The 13,264-nt window shown below is 38.5% G+C and overlaps 1 protein-coding gene across 11 annotated transcripts in view; it reads left to right on the forward strand.

The window, feature by feature from the left end:
- The first annotated feature begins 5,995 nt into the window (after positions 1–5,995).
- Positions 5,996–13,264, forward strand: part of EFR3A (EFR3 homolog A) — an 80,502-nt gene continuing 73,233 nt past the window's right edge. For 4 of the 11 annotated variants that reach the window (XM_035556224.2, XM_035556232.2, XM_035556228.2 and 1 more), the window contains exons 1-2: positions 6,004–6,073; positions 11,442–11,491. In XM_035556224.2, coding sequence (XP_035412117.1) covers positions 11,482–11,491 — 10 coding nt within the window. In that variant the 5' untranslated portion in view covers positions 6,004–6,073; positions 11,442–11,481. Of the gene's footprint in view, positions 6,074–8,631; positions 8,727–11,123; positions 11,285–11,441; positions 11,492–13,264 lie in introns of those variants that run through there. The other 7 variants (XM_035556221.2, XM_035556223.2, XM_050708586.1 and 4 more) reach the window with 5 other exon arrangements.

A 13,264-nucleotide genomic window follows, 5' to 3' on the forward strand; every position in this document is an offset into this window, starting at 1 on the left:
ACCAGTTGAGAAGACGTCAGCATGTGTTAAGCTCAGCTCAAGCTGGCTTACACACACAGCACATCTGACCAGGGTAGGACCAAGCAACAAAAAAAAACCCCTCTCTCAGTGAGCTTACTAATTCAGTTTACTTTTCTCTAACTATTTACAGATATTTACGAAATCTCCAGAATCATTTTTACTGTGAGACCTCTACTTGTGGCAATTATGGCTGAAGTTGGGCTGATCGTTCCCATGTTATTAGGGACTGACAGTGTGATTGTGTAAGACTCAGAAACCAAAGAAAAAGAAACAAAAATAAACTGCATGGAACATAACGTGCATTGTTTGTTATCAGTACTTTAAATGAAACAGAATAAATGTTCTTTGCAGAGAGACTGGAGCACATTCGTTCTTTTCTATAGGGTTTTAATCAATTCTCCAAAATCCAGTTGAGACTGGAAATGGAGAAGAATAATTAGATTCTATTTTGGAATGTTATGGTAAAGAAAAATCTTGACATTAGTCTCCTGTTACACAGCAGAGGGAAGAGAAGGCTTCACGTGAAGATGTACAGAATATGCCAAGGTACATCAGCTCTGAGGAATGGAATGGGAACTTGACTAATATTTAATGTCACTTGGAGTAAGAAGAACTGTAGTGTGATCAATTGGGAGCCATACATCTAGCTAGCTCTCTTTACAGGTAACACTTCAGGAACTCAGAGTTTCACATATAATATTTAATACATTGCATTGCCACCTACTCTGTTTTGGAAAAGGTTCCATACTTCATTCTCCTTCTGCCACCAGTCAGACAAGCAAATTAAACTTTAATAACTCAGACTTTATTTAAATATTGTTTTATAAAACCATTTACTTTGTAGAAACACTACCAATCCTAAAAATAAAATCTATCAAAATTGCTCTAATCTGTAAAAACATTATCACTGCAAACACTACTAATGCCAAAAGCAAAGCATAAAAACTATGTAGTGGTGTAATTAGAATGTCTTTTTTGTTCCGGTTTGAGTGAAGTTCTTATAAAGTGTCTTTGACTTAAGGACAATTAATGGCCTAAAAATAACCAAGCATCTATACATTGATTATATTATAAACTATTACTGGTCGTCAACTACATATATATCATACAAGAACTCTTCTTACACACACGAGGATTTTGTAATATTAACATCTTTAATTCTTAGGTGAAATTTACTCTCCAACTACTTATGGCCATAGTTTTGAAAAGTATTTGGGATTTTGGAGGCAATTTGAAGATTCTTGCTCCAAGACATCTGCAAGACACCAACTTTTCTGACAGCACTGCTCAGCACTTTCTGAATTTCTGAAAAAAACATAATCATTCCAATCTATTTTTGCTGTCCCCCTGACAGCTGTCTTCCTAGTGAGCAGAGCTGTCACTGAGAACTCTTGCTCAAGAAGAGACTGGGAAAAAAATCTACCAGGAGCTACTGGATGGTTTGGGGGCTGAATTGGCACGAACTCTGCTCTGCTTTCAGGGCTGGTTAACGTCGTCAGTTTGCATCCACTTTGCCTCCTGCCAAAATGAACAATGACAGAGCAAATTCCTTATCACAGGCCCCGAGGATCTGATCTCTGCAGTCTGCTCTTGGTAGACTTCTATCATCAACTGAATTTGGCTGCTCATAAAATACTGCAATTACCACCTGTTTATAGAATCAACCATATACATATGAGGTTGGAAAAATACACTACAAAATAAGTATTAAGAAAATTTTAACTGGCAACTGATGATAAAGATAAAATATATTCCAATGAAATGCCTGTGAAAGGTTTTCTTTACTTGTGGTTGAGCAAGCCATGCAGTCATTCCAATAAAACTACTGTTTTGTTGTTGTTGTTTGCTTTTTTTGTTGAAAGATAAAAATTAATTGCTACAATAGATTTATACAAAGTAGTGGTGAGCAGTTGCATATTATTCATCAATTTAGCCTTTGGTTTTGATGTGTACCACATATTTCTTTATCTATTTTTCTCTATGTACACTAAAATTATGGGAAACTAAACATTTTAAATGCAACTGTATCCTTCTTATACAGGTATAAAAGCAACATAATTTTCTGCCATTTCTACCTTATACTGCTCTTGGGATAAATTAATTCATTTGGTATTTTATACCTTTTTCTTTTCCTTTCAAAATCCTTGAAAACACTTCATACTCAGACTGTCTAATGCTTACTAATCATTCCTGTTACCCTTCTGAACCTCCACTGGCATTTTAAACTACGGCAATTTTTGCTGCTTGCTCCAGACACTGAACCTTTCATTGTACTTTTATGTGAATTTGAAATCTAATTAGAAAACATGTAACTGCAATTGCCAAATTACTAGCACAATTCACATTTTCTTATTATTGGTCGTGGAACAGAATGTTGCTGCCTCACATTTTACATACTTTGAGAGTTACAGTTCTAAAAGTTGTGCATATGTTATGATATCACTTAAAAAAATAAAACTCAGGTAACCTTGGACACAGAGTTCTGGGCATATGTGGATCAATGTATGCAAGAACTTGAGCTTCCGAAGATTTATAAGATGTTCTGAGTAAACCTGGCCAGTGCACTTAAATGTGTTTGAGATGAGTGGAAGTAAAATTGAACAGTTTGGCTATAAATTAGCAATACAGCAATTTAATGTGCATTTAATTCAACTTCATAATCTTTTTGGATAGTTTGATTATTGCTCTAGATGTGGTCAAAGGATGAAGTCTGTCTTTCACTGACAATGAATAAATCATAGAATGTCTCAGGTTGGAACAGACCTTAAAATCACCTCATTCCAACCCCCCTGCTATGGGCAGTGATGCCACCCACTAGATCAGGTTGGCCAGGGCCCCACTCAGCCTGGTCTTGAATGTTTCCAGGGATGGAGCATCCACATCTTCTCTGGACAACCTGTTCCTGTCCCTCATCACCCTCTGAGTGAAGAATTTCCTCCTAACAGCTAATCTAAATCTCCCCCTTTTTAGTTTAAAACTATTCCCCTGGCCATATCATTATCAGTAAAAAGTTGCTCTCCATCTTTTCTATAAGCCCCCCTTTAAGTATTGAAAGGCTGTGATGAGGTCCACCCAGAGCATTCTCTTCTCCAACCTGGACATCCCCAGCTCTCTCAGCCTTTCTCCATAGGGGAGGTGCTCCAGCCCCCTGATCATCTTTGTAGCCCTCCTCTGGAACTGCTCTAACAGATTCACATACATCTTGTGCTGGGGGCCCCAGCCCTGGACTGCAGCACTCCAGGAGGACGCAGCCTCACAAGAGCACAGCTGAGAGGCACAATCACCTCCCTCCCCTGCTGGCCACCCCTCTGTTGATGCAGCCCAGGACACAGTTGGCCTTCTGGGCTGCAAGCATGCACTGCTTGCTCATGTCGTCCACCAGAACCCCCAAGTCCTTCTCTGCAGGGCTGCTCTCAGTGAGTTCTTCTCCCAGTTTGTACTTCTGTCTGGGATTGCCCTGACCCAGGTGCAGCACCTTACACTTGGATTTTTTGAACCTCATTAGGTTTACGTGGACCCACTTCTCAGGCTTGTCCAGGTCCCTGTGCATGGCATCCCTTCCTTCTGTTGTACCACTCAGCTTGGTGTCGTCTGCTAATTTGCTGAGGGTGCTACTATCTAGGAGGGTGGCTGGATGCTCTTCTAATGTCCTTACTGAAATGAAAAAAAAATTGTACTCTACAATTACATTTGTAATCCATTACATAATACATAATAAAACTCACAGAGACCAGTACATACATATTCACAGACTACAGTTGTTTGCTCTGTTTTGAAATTGAATTAGGAAAACAATTGTTTTAAACAACAGCACTACAAGAAGGCTAAGGGCTTTATTGAACATTAGTTACTACATGGTTTATACAAAAATGTCATAAAACATATCATCTCTCTTCTAATAAACCGCAATCCCAACATTGTATTTACTTTATGATTTCGGCTTTATATGTCTACTTGATATTCATAGATGTTTGTGATCCAATAAAACTGGAAGAAAAACATTTTTAAAACCCTCAGAGAACAAAAGATATTCATCACAGACATAGGAGATGTAATGTCTGACAACTGGAACTGTCATTTTAAGTTGTTTTAATGCTTTTTAAAACAAAAGAAAAAGAGAGTAATCAGGGCATGTCGCTCATGGTGTTACATTTAAAATTGTGAGAGGTGGCTGAATGAGTACCAGCCGATCTTGCTGTTTGTCGCATTCAGACAACTACTAAGGACTAGTAGCTGCACTATTTGTCAGCATCTTCCTGAAACCATATGGCATTACAAGTACATTGCAGCTTGCACTCCCTTATGTACAGCTAATAGAAAAATCAGACAGAAATAGCTTAAATGAAGCTCTTCAATAAAGAGATCAGGCTGCCTGTAGCTGGTTGTTGGAAGAACAATCTTTGAACTTGAAGGTGCATCTGATATGATGAGTTCAGGCCACGATCATTCACTCCTGTTTTTGACAGATGAAAAATTTGTAAGAACTTTCTTTTACACTTTAACATACAAATCTATTGAAGGCAGACTCTTCACTTTTTCTTATTATGGTCATAACGTTCAGCGCCGTAAGTTCAAAACCATAAGCCGCATTTCAGAAATCATATAAACAAATAAAAAGGACCCTTTAAACTCCACCAGTTTGTCCCACATTGTGCTTTTTTTCTTGACAATTTCTCAAAATTTACTTATTTTGGATACAGCTAAAAGCTGTGAGGCATGAGACATCTCACCTGCCATTTGGCATTTTAAGCATTATTTCCAATTAACATGTTACTGATCCTGATCCTGCTTCTATTATTGGTTGAAAAGAAGGAAAACGAATTCAAGCAGCGTATAAAAAAGTTGTTCATCAGGATATGTAACATGAGCAAACCTGAAATCAGTGAAATATGTAATAACATTTTAGCTGATACACGAACACGGAGAACACCTTATATTCAGCTACCCAACTGACAGCTGGACTGGCATTTCTTTTTTCACAAGTAACAGAAAAGAGTTATTTAGTATTTCCCCTTGCCTCTCTATACAAAATCAAGCATCAAACACGTGAAATTCTGAAGCCAGTAATGTTATTTCAAGGAGAATGCATTAAGAGATTATGCTGCCTTGGATCTGCAGCAGTTTTATGTAATTTCTATTTGGGCTATTTGTTATTGTGTGTCTGGATACATTTGAACACCGGTCTCCACTGCACCGTGGAAGCAGAGCTGGTTGGGCCTGCTCCCTCCTGCCTTCCAGCAGTGACTGATAAGAGGCACAAACACTTAAACCAAAAATGACAGCCGGATCAAGGATCAACTTTTCTGCCAAACTTTGACCTCACTTATTCCCATCCAAGCACGCTACCACTCTTCACGCAGGACACCACCTTTCCTCATGCAACCTCAAGTCTCAGGCCCACAACCACGCCAAAAACAAGGTTTCAGCAGCAGCAGTGCCAAAACACCTCTCACTCAGAGCCTCACTCTCAAGGCTACAGCTCATCCTAGCCCCCAAGGAGGACGCGCGGCCGCCGTGAAGCCGCAGACCCCATTACCCCCATTGCCTCCTCCTCCCCCTAAGATGGCGGCCATCGCCACCTCCCCCTAAGATGGCCGCCACCACCCCCCTCCCTTCCCCCGAGTGGAGAGGCGTAGTCACGTGACACAGACAGAGCAGGGAAGTGCCTGCAGGGCGTGGGCGGGGCCTCGTTGTGGGGCGGGGACAGGTGTCCCACTAGCCCCGCCCCCTTTGCCTCGGGGAGGTGGGGAGCCTTTGCCACAAAGAGTTCTGGGAGTTGTGGTCCGTGGCCCCCCCTTTGCCGAGGCTTCGCTCTCCTCAGTCGGCTCCTGGGCGCCGGGCTGCCGAGCCGTTCCAGGGGAATTCCTTCCCCTGCCCCGATCCCTCCGTAGCTGCTCCAGTGGAGGGAGCGATGGGCGGAGAGAGGAGGGCAGGGCGGCCAGAAGGACTACAACTCCCGGCGTGCATCGCGTCCCGAGCAACTTAATGCGAGGGGGGCGGGGTGGGGGGGTGAAAATGGCGGTGGCTAAAGTGAGGCGGAGAGGTGGCTGAGGTGAGTCGGGGGAGCTGCGGAGCGGCTGTTTACCCTGCTGCCACCTCCTGGGCCTGTGTTTCTCGTCCCTTCCCTCTCACCGCGCCTGGGAGCGGGGAGGCAGCGGCCGGGGGGCTGAGGAGAGGTGGCGGGGAGGGGCTGTGAGGGGATTTGGGGGGCTCTGAGGAGATCCGGGGGGCTTTGAGGGGCTCTGAGGACTCAGGGGAGTGCCTGGGGAAGGACTGGGTGAGGAGAAACCACCGCGACACCCCCTCAGCCTGTCCTTCTGCGGGCCCCCCACCGTGCTGCTTGCCCCCTCAGGGGGACCCCTGGCTCCAGGAGGCCTTTTGTGAGACGATCCTGCGTTTAAAGAAAAAATACAAAAAACCTTGCTGTCAGTAGTCTTGGATGTGCTCAAATATCCCTGTGCTATCAGTCTGCTGGCAGGGAAGGTGTGGCGGAGTGTGGGTTTGAGTTTTTCCCTCGGTGATCTCCTTCAGGTGGCCCATAACACATCTCGCTGAGCATTAATTAAACCCATGTAACTAACTGTACAATAGAACTACGCTGCCACAGCATTCTTAAAGAGCTTCTTTTTTTCTTCCAAAGCTGTTACATGCTTTGCTGCTGCTGTCAGGGCCCCTGTCATAGTAGTGCCTGGCAGATTATGGTCATTTTAATGGACAGTCATTACTGGATGGATTTACCAGACTCCTATACTTACCAGTAAGCGCGCCACATGGAGCCATACTTAAGATAATTGAGCTGCAGGTTCCCAAATCCAGTTACCGAGCGCTAATTATATTACAACTTCTTTCTTTAAGCTTAATACATCTAGGGAAGTATCCCATAGTACTTCGAGCTGAGATACTAGGAAGACAAAAACCTTGAGTGGATTATGAGATCTCTGTGGTTTGTTGGAGAATTAGTGGAAAAGCCTGCGGCTGAGAATTGAGGTTATAATTTCTGTATCAAAATCAAGTTAGCTAGCCCACATTATACCTTGTAAAGCTACAACAGATGTTTGCTCTGCAAATTGTATAGGAAAGGTAAGACCAGAGTAACATTCAAGGCTTTGGCAAGGCATGGGCAATCTACTTCCTTTAGTAATGTAATGTACTAAAAATCATTTGAAATGTTTTCTTGAGTAACTTTAGTATTCAAGACATCTTGCCAAAAGACTCATGGATGGATGCTTTTAAAAATGTTGGTAAAATTTTCCTGAGCAGTTGGCAGTTTGACTTAAAATCTAGACTGTAGTGCCTTGATGCTTGCAAATGCTTATGCACAAGTTTTGTGCGAGCTTGTTAATAATTCTTATAATATTTTTCTAAAACATGTTGTTAGAATGGGATTCATTTCCGATTCATGGAAAAAAAAAAAGAGAATTGGAATGTAGCTTGTAATTAATATTTAATTACAAGGTAACTGTTTTAAGTTGGGCATCATGTTATGAAAACGTTTGCAGTTAATGATGGACATTAACATCTATCTATTTCTGACCCAGACTCGTTTAGAAGAGAAGAATAAACAAATATTGTATTAAATATAAGTGGAGGGAGACATTGCAATATTAATCAGATTTATCAGTTGAACTTCAAGTATAATGGAAGGGAACTGCACTTCTGATTATGGAATCTAAATTGTAAAAAGTACAGGACAGAAGCAGCTTTTGTTGGTATCAGCGACTTAATTGCACAGCCTAATTCCGTAATGAAATAATACTTGTAAAATTACTGTGGTATTTTTAAATGACTTTGAAGATCTTGTTTTTGATATGTAGAAGCAGATCATGTGCTTTTTAGTTGAAAAAGGAAAAAGTGTTTATCTGATGGATTTTTAAGCCACCGCTGGCAACATACGTACCAAGGCATAGGAATGATGTCTTTAATTTTGTAAATGAAATGGATATTGGGTTAAATTAGCCTTTGAGAAAGGAGGGAAAGTATTACTCAGGAACACTTATTTAATATCTCTTGTGCCGAAACCATATGCTCAAGACTGAATTCTGTAAGGTAAGGCAGGACAAATATCCTTTTAGATATGCCTATTTGAGTGAGTGAGTATATCTTGTGACTATATATATATATATATATATATATTTGAGTGAGTGAGTATATCTTGTGGGTGAAATAACAAGGTTGCCGCTTTAATACAGCCAGGTTCATGTGTGGCATTGCTTCTCTTCCTGAGAAAGCTAATTCAAAATAAAGGTAGATACGTTTATGGAATTGAACTGGGCTATGTAAATCCATCTCAAATCGCAGTTTTGGGAGTTCTGGAAATTGTACTTGGAGCCTAACTGTCTACATTTAAGAATGAGCATGTGACATCTTAATGTTGCGTCTCGTTGGCCATTTGCCTATCCACAAAAGTAAACTTTCTGATCAATTTTTCAAATAGAGAACATGAGTGGGTGGGGAAACAAGTGATATAAAAATTTAATGTGCAGTGTGTTTTAAAATTTTCAGCTCATGCCTGCCCAGCCTGCATTGCCTGACTCTCAGAGATGCTTGAACTTGCATTCTCCTTTGTCTTAATTTGCAGGAATGGATGGGTGCCCAGCTGACAATGTCATTTTGAATACTCAAAGTCAAGTTAATTATTTATAGTGTTACATAACCAAGTTATGTAATGGTGGACTTACCAAAAGAAAATACAGTACCCTCCCTAGGTATGCCAATTTCTGCTTCTATACCTGAAGCTTAAGGATAATTATATTTGTGGAAATACAGATCTGATTGTGTCGGACTCAGAAGATAACTTGGCTATTAATACTTTTTCTTCCCTCATCCAGCACTTGTGCATATGAATTTAATTTTAAAAAACAATCTTTATTAAATCAGATTTGGCATGGAACTTTTTTTTTTTTCTCTTCACTGAATAGAGCCATATACTCTTAAATTACTGTAACAGTCTTCCGTAGTGAAATACGGGTTTTCTGTTCTAGATATTTTACAGAGATATATTTTTTTCTTAAGCCAAACAGGGAAAAGGTGCTTACTCTTCTGTTTGGATTTTAGTGCTGTTTATGGAATCTTGGGATAATAAGAAATAGTTTCAGCTTCTAAACTGTTCTTTAATTTTGGATCCCAGGTTATTTAAAGTAACGACAATAAGTCAAAGGTAAGCACATGAGGGAGAAGGTGATCAGGAACAATCAGTAGAACAAAGTGTATTTTTACTCCTGTGATAGCGCTGCTTCAATCTACTAGAACAATGGATTTCCTTATCCTTGCCAAATTGTTCGTGACCTCTTTAAAACTGAACTGAAAGTGTTTGTTAAGAAAAATGACCCTTATGTGTCACACAAGTATTGATCTGCCTTTTAATATACAATGTACTTACATGTAAATACATTGTACTTAATTTTTAATTGTTTAGAGTTACTATTATCCTTCGGAAAGCAAAGTAACTTGTAGTCCTTGGCAGAAAACTAGATATGCCTCCTAGTTACCTCTTTTGAAAATCCAGGAGTCGGTTGCATTGTGTGTATTGTATGCGTACGTAGCCTTAACTTGCCTCTGGTGGTCAGTAAAATATCACAGAATGATGTAGACACGTTAAACACTGTTCCCTATTTAGGAAAACTAAAATATGGTTGCCTTATTGTGGTTTGCCATATCTTTTTTTAAACTGTAGTTGAGTTCTAGTTCAAAAAATTCTGATTTTTTCCCCTCTCTTGATCTGTAAAATCTAATTCAGTGACAAAACAGCAGATCAAACTCATAGTGAGAGGCTTCTTATTTTATTTTAGTTCTGTTCTACCATGTCTGTTGCAGGAACTACCAGCACCAGTGGACTGAACTTTGCTCTACGACTAATCAGTCTGTGTTTCAACACTTTGTTGAGAGGAAATTGTGGACTCTGTTCTGCATTTAAACATCAGAGTACCTCCATATTGAATTCTTTGGTCCTGTTACAGGTCATAAAGTGGTTAAAAAGCAGTGAACTATTTAAAAACAGAACCAACAATTTTCTCTTTGAACAGCTGTCTGAAATGTTTAAGCAACTATGTAGTAATTTCTACATTAATATCTTCTGAAGTTAGTTGACTGACTTAGCAGCAACAGTGATATTGTACTAGCATAGTGTTTTGAGTTCCTGATCACTAGTGACAGTCAGCAAAACGCTGAGTCTCTGTCACTTGACTCCCATGAACCTCTTATCAGGCTTTTTGCATTTTTATGTAGTTCTAATATTTCAGTAAATCTGTCTTCTGTAATCTCTCAGCTAAATTCTGAACTGCACTCTAATTCTGCTTTTCCAGGTTTCTGCGTAACGTCACAATCCACATATTTCTGCTTATCAAATTATGCTGCTTCTCCCTCTATCCTTGGAGAGGGACATGCAGCCTGATAATAGGACAGGATATTTTAAATAAATTACTTTGAAGCACTGTTTTTAATCCTGGTTGCTGTCAGCAAATTGGAACCTTTTATTGAAATAAGTATGCAATCAGAGTCAAATTTATTTTTAGTAACTATGAACATTGCTTTGGTGTATGAACATTTAAACATACTTGTGACCAAAAAAAATGTTTGTTCCAACATTGTCAGTGCCTTCAATAATTATCTTTGTTATATACACATATAAACAGATATTAGTTGTATTTTTTTCCTTGTACATTATTTTTTTTTGAAAACAGCAGCAGTCTGTTTAACTGAGGTTTTTTTTTTATTTATGAAAAAGTATATTTGCAAGAAGGATTGCATTTGGTGGTTAATAAAACCCAAGCGTGCTGGTTTAACATAAAAGAAAAATGATGATTTGCATTTTAATAATAATTACTTCATTATATTAGTGTATGTTTATTCCTAAAAAAGATTGTTGTAAATTTGAGTTAATTGTGTAAAAATAGGTAATTGCATCTAAAATATACTGAGCAGCCTTTGTTTACGGTAGCTTGCTCTCTGGTCTAAGATCTATCTATGTCTTTTTAATACTGGGAGAAAAATGTGCTAGAAAGTCCCACATGGATTTTTAGCATAGCTTTTCTTTGTATAAAAGAGAAACCTTTCAGAGCCCTTTTAATGAAGTAGTCCTGTCGTTTCCCTTTGAGGTAGAAGTATCCTATAAGGCAATTCACCATTCAGCACCATAAACAGTGACAGTGTGAAAGGTCATCGCAATAAACACAAGGAAAATGTTTAATTGGGCATCAGAAGTAAGAACTGAAGGACAGATTTCAGTAACAGATTTCAAGAGCTGGAAAAACCTACATGTAGTCTGGTGAGACGAAATGATATCTGGATTTCTGTGGTAACAGCCTCTGTGATGTTGGAGCTAAGGAATGTGACTTGGCTCATTTTTGATAAGTTTCTACGTATGTCTGGATGTAAATTGTCTAAAGATATTATCTTGTCTTACATTTCTGTTTTCTTTATAGCTTATATTTTGTGCAATTGAAGACAGATTCCTGATTAACAATGCCTGCTAGTAAGTATTGTTGCCTTCAGTACCTTTGGATAATGTTTAGGGGTGGCTAAAATTCTAACAATTAACACAGGGGGAAGAGGGGGTTGGGAACAAACTACAACGGATGATCACTTGCAGTCATTTTAAAAATATTTAAGATCTTCATATTACCCAGCCTCAACCTCTGTAGATCTCAGTGTATTTTTTCTAAAGTAACCTCGTAGAGACTCTTATTTTTCCTTTACAGTTAGATGTGCACAGTTTAACATTGATGAATTTTATGATTTAAAGTATGTTCTGAAATATTTGTACTCGGAAAGATATTTCAGTATAGCAATAACTATTTTGGTAAATTGCAGTTACTGTTTATAGTAGGTAAAATTGCTGTTTAGGATATAAAGTGATGAGACAAAAATTTTAACATTTCAACAAATCAAATGAGATTTTTGAAGCAGATGTTTCTAAGAATAAAGTTTTTCTTTACCATGAAGAGTAGCAACTTTCACTAATAAAATGAAATACTAATAATTTTTTTCTAGCTTTTTGTATTGTGTACTTAGAAAAATCCTGTGTGGTCTCTAGCAAAATTACTAACATCAGTCTTTGGATAAAGCAAACTGCTTTATCATCAGAATAAAGAGTTCTTCATAAATTTACAGCACAATGGTATTGAGTGTACTTTAATTATAGGTTTGTAATGAGTTTCACAAGTGCATAATTTCATTGGGAAACAATTGTAGGGAGCTTGCCAAAGCACTGCTTTTGTAAATATTTGTAAAAAAAAAAAAATAAAAAATGTAGCTATAACAATTTTCAATAATCTGTACAGATAATTTCATTTAACATGTTGCAGAACATGGGTGATTTCAGTGTTTTTGTTGGCTGCATTTAAGTTGAAATGACACAAATGCTTTTGTTAAGGAAAAAAGTGTAGCTAAATCATTTACCAAAACATTTAAGACTAGTTCTTCAGCATTAAGTTCCAGATGTTAACACTTAATCAGTTGCTTGAAATACAGTTTGCTAGCTAATGAGTTTTTTTCAGAAACAGCTAACCTACTTACTGGCTGTATTCCCTGACTTAAATTAAATGGTCAACTTGAAGGCAGATTTCATACTAAAGTGAACTTGCTTGGAGTGGAAAAATTAAGTTTGTTACAGGCGAGAATGCCTGCATAGTATAGGAAAGATATTTTACTTGTGATAGCTATATGCATGGATATTTTCTTTTTTTTGTCGTCTTTTAGATGACTTACTCTTAATTTCTTTAACATACTTAAATTATATCTTTAGTTTTCAAGGCTTTGTTAATAATGATCGTTACGTTGAACCGATCCTATCTGATGATTAGCAGATCATTGTATGTATGACTGCCTGCCTGACAAGCAAATTCAGAGAGCAAATAAGTAAATAAAAGGATTTTGATAAATTTAATTTGCCCATATTCTTCTGTTGAACTAATACTGCAAAATTTAGTATTCTGAACATCCCCTGTACTCTTTGCCAGTTAGAAAGAGGCCACTTGATCTAAGAGTTTCATGTATCAGTTACTGGGAAATTCTTCCACAATCTGGCCTGTTCCTGGTTACAGTGCAGTAAGTTTTGGTAACTTCAGAGTGCTTCCCAAAGTATGCTGAGTATCTTGATTCCTTTTCCTTAAACTGTGTAAAATTTTGTTTCTTCAACTGTAAAAATACCCTATGGCTTTTTGCCGGTCTTTTGTGGAGAGACAACTAGTCTGCAGCTGCGTTGTACTGGTAACATCCATAGTCCATCGGTAATATGTTATAAATA

The sequence above is a fragment of the Cygnus atratus genome, chromosome 2 (assembly GCF_013377495.2).
Source record: "Cygnus atratus isolate AKBS03 ecotype Queensland, Australia chromosome 2, CAtr_DNAZoo_HiC_assembly, whole genome shotgun sequence".
NCBI lineage: Eukaryota > Metazoa > Chordata > Aves > Anseriformes > Anatidae > Cygnus > Cygnus atratus.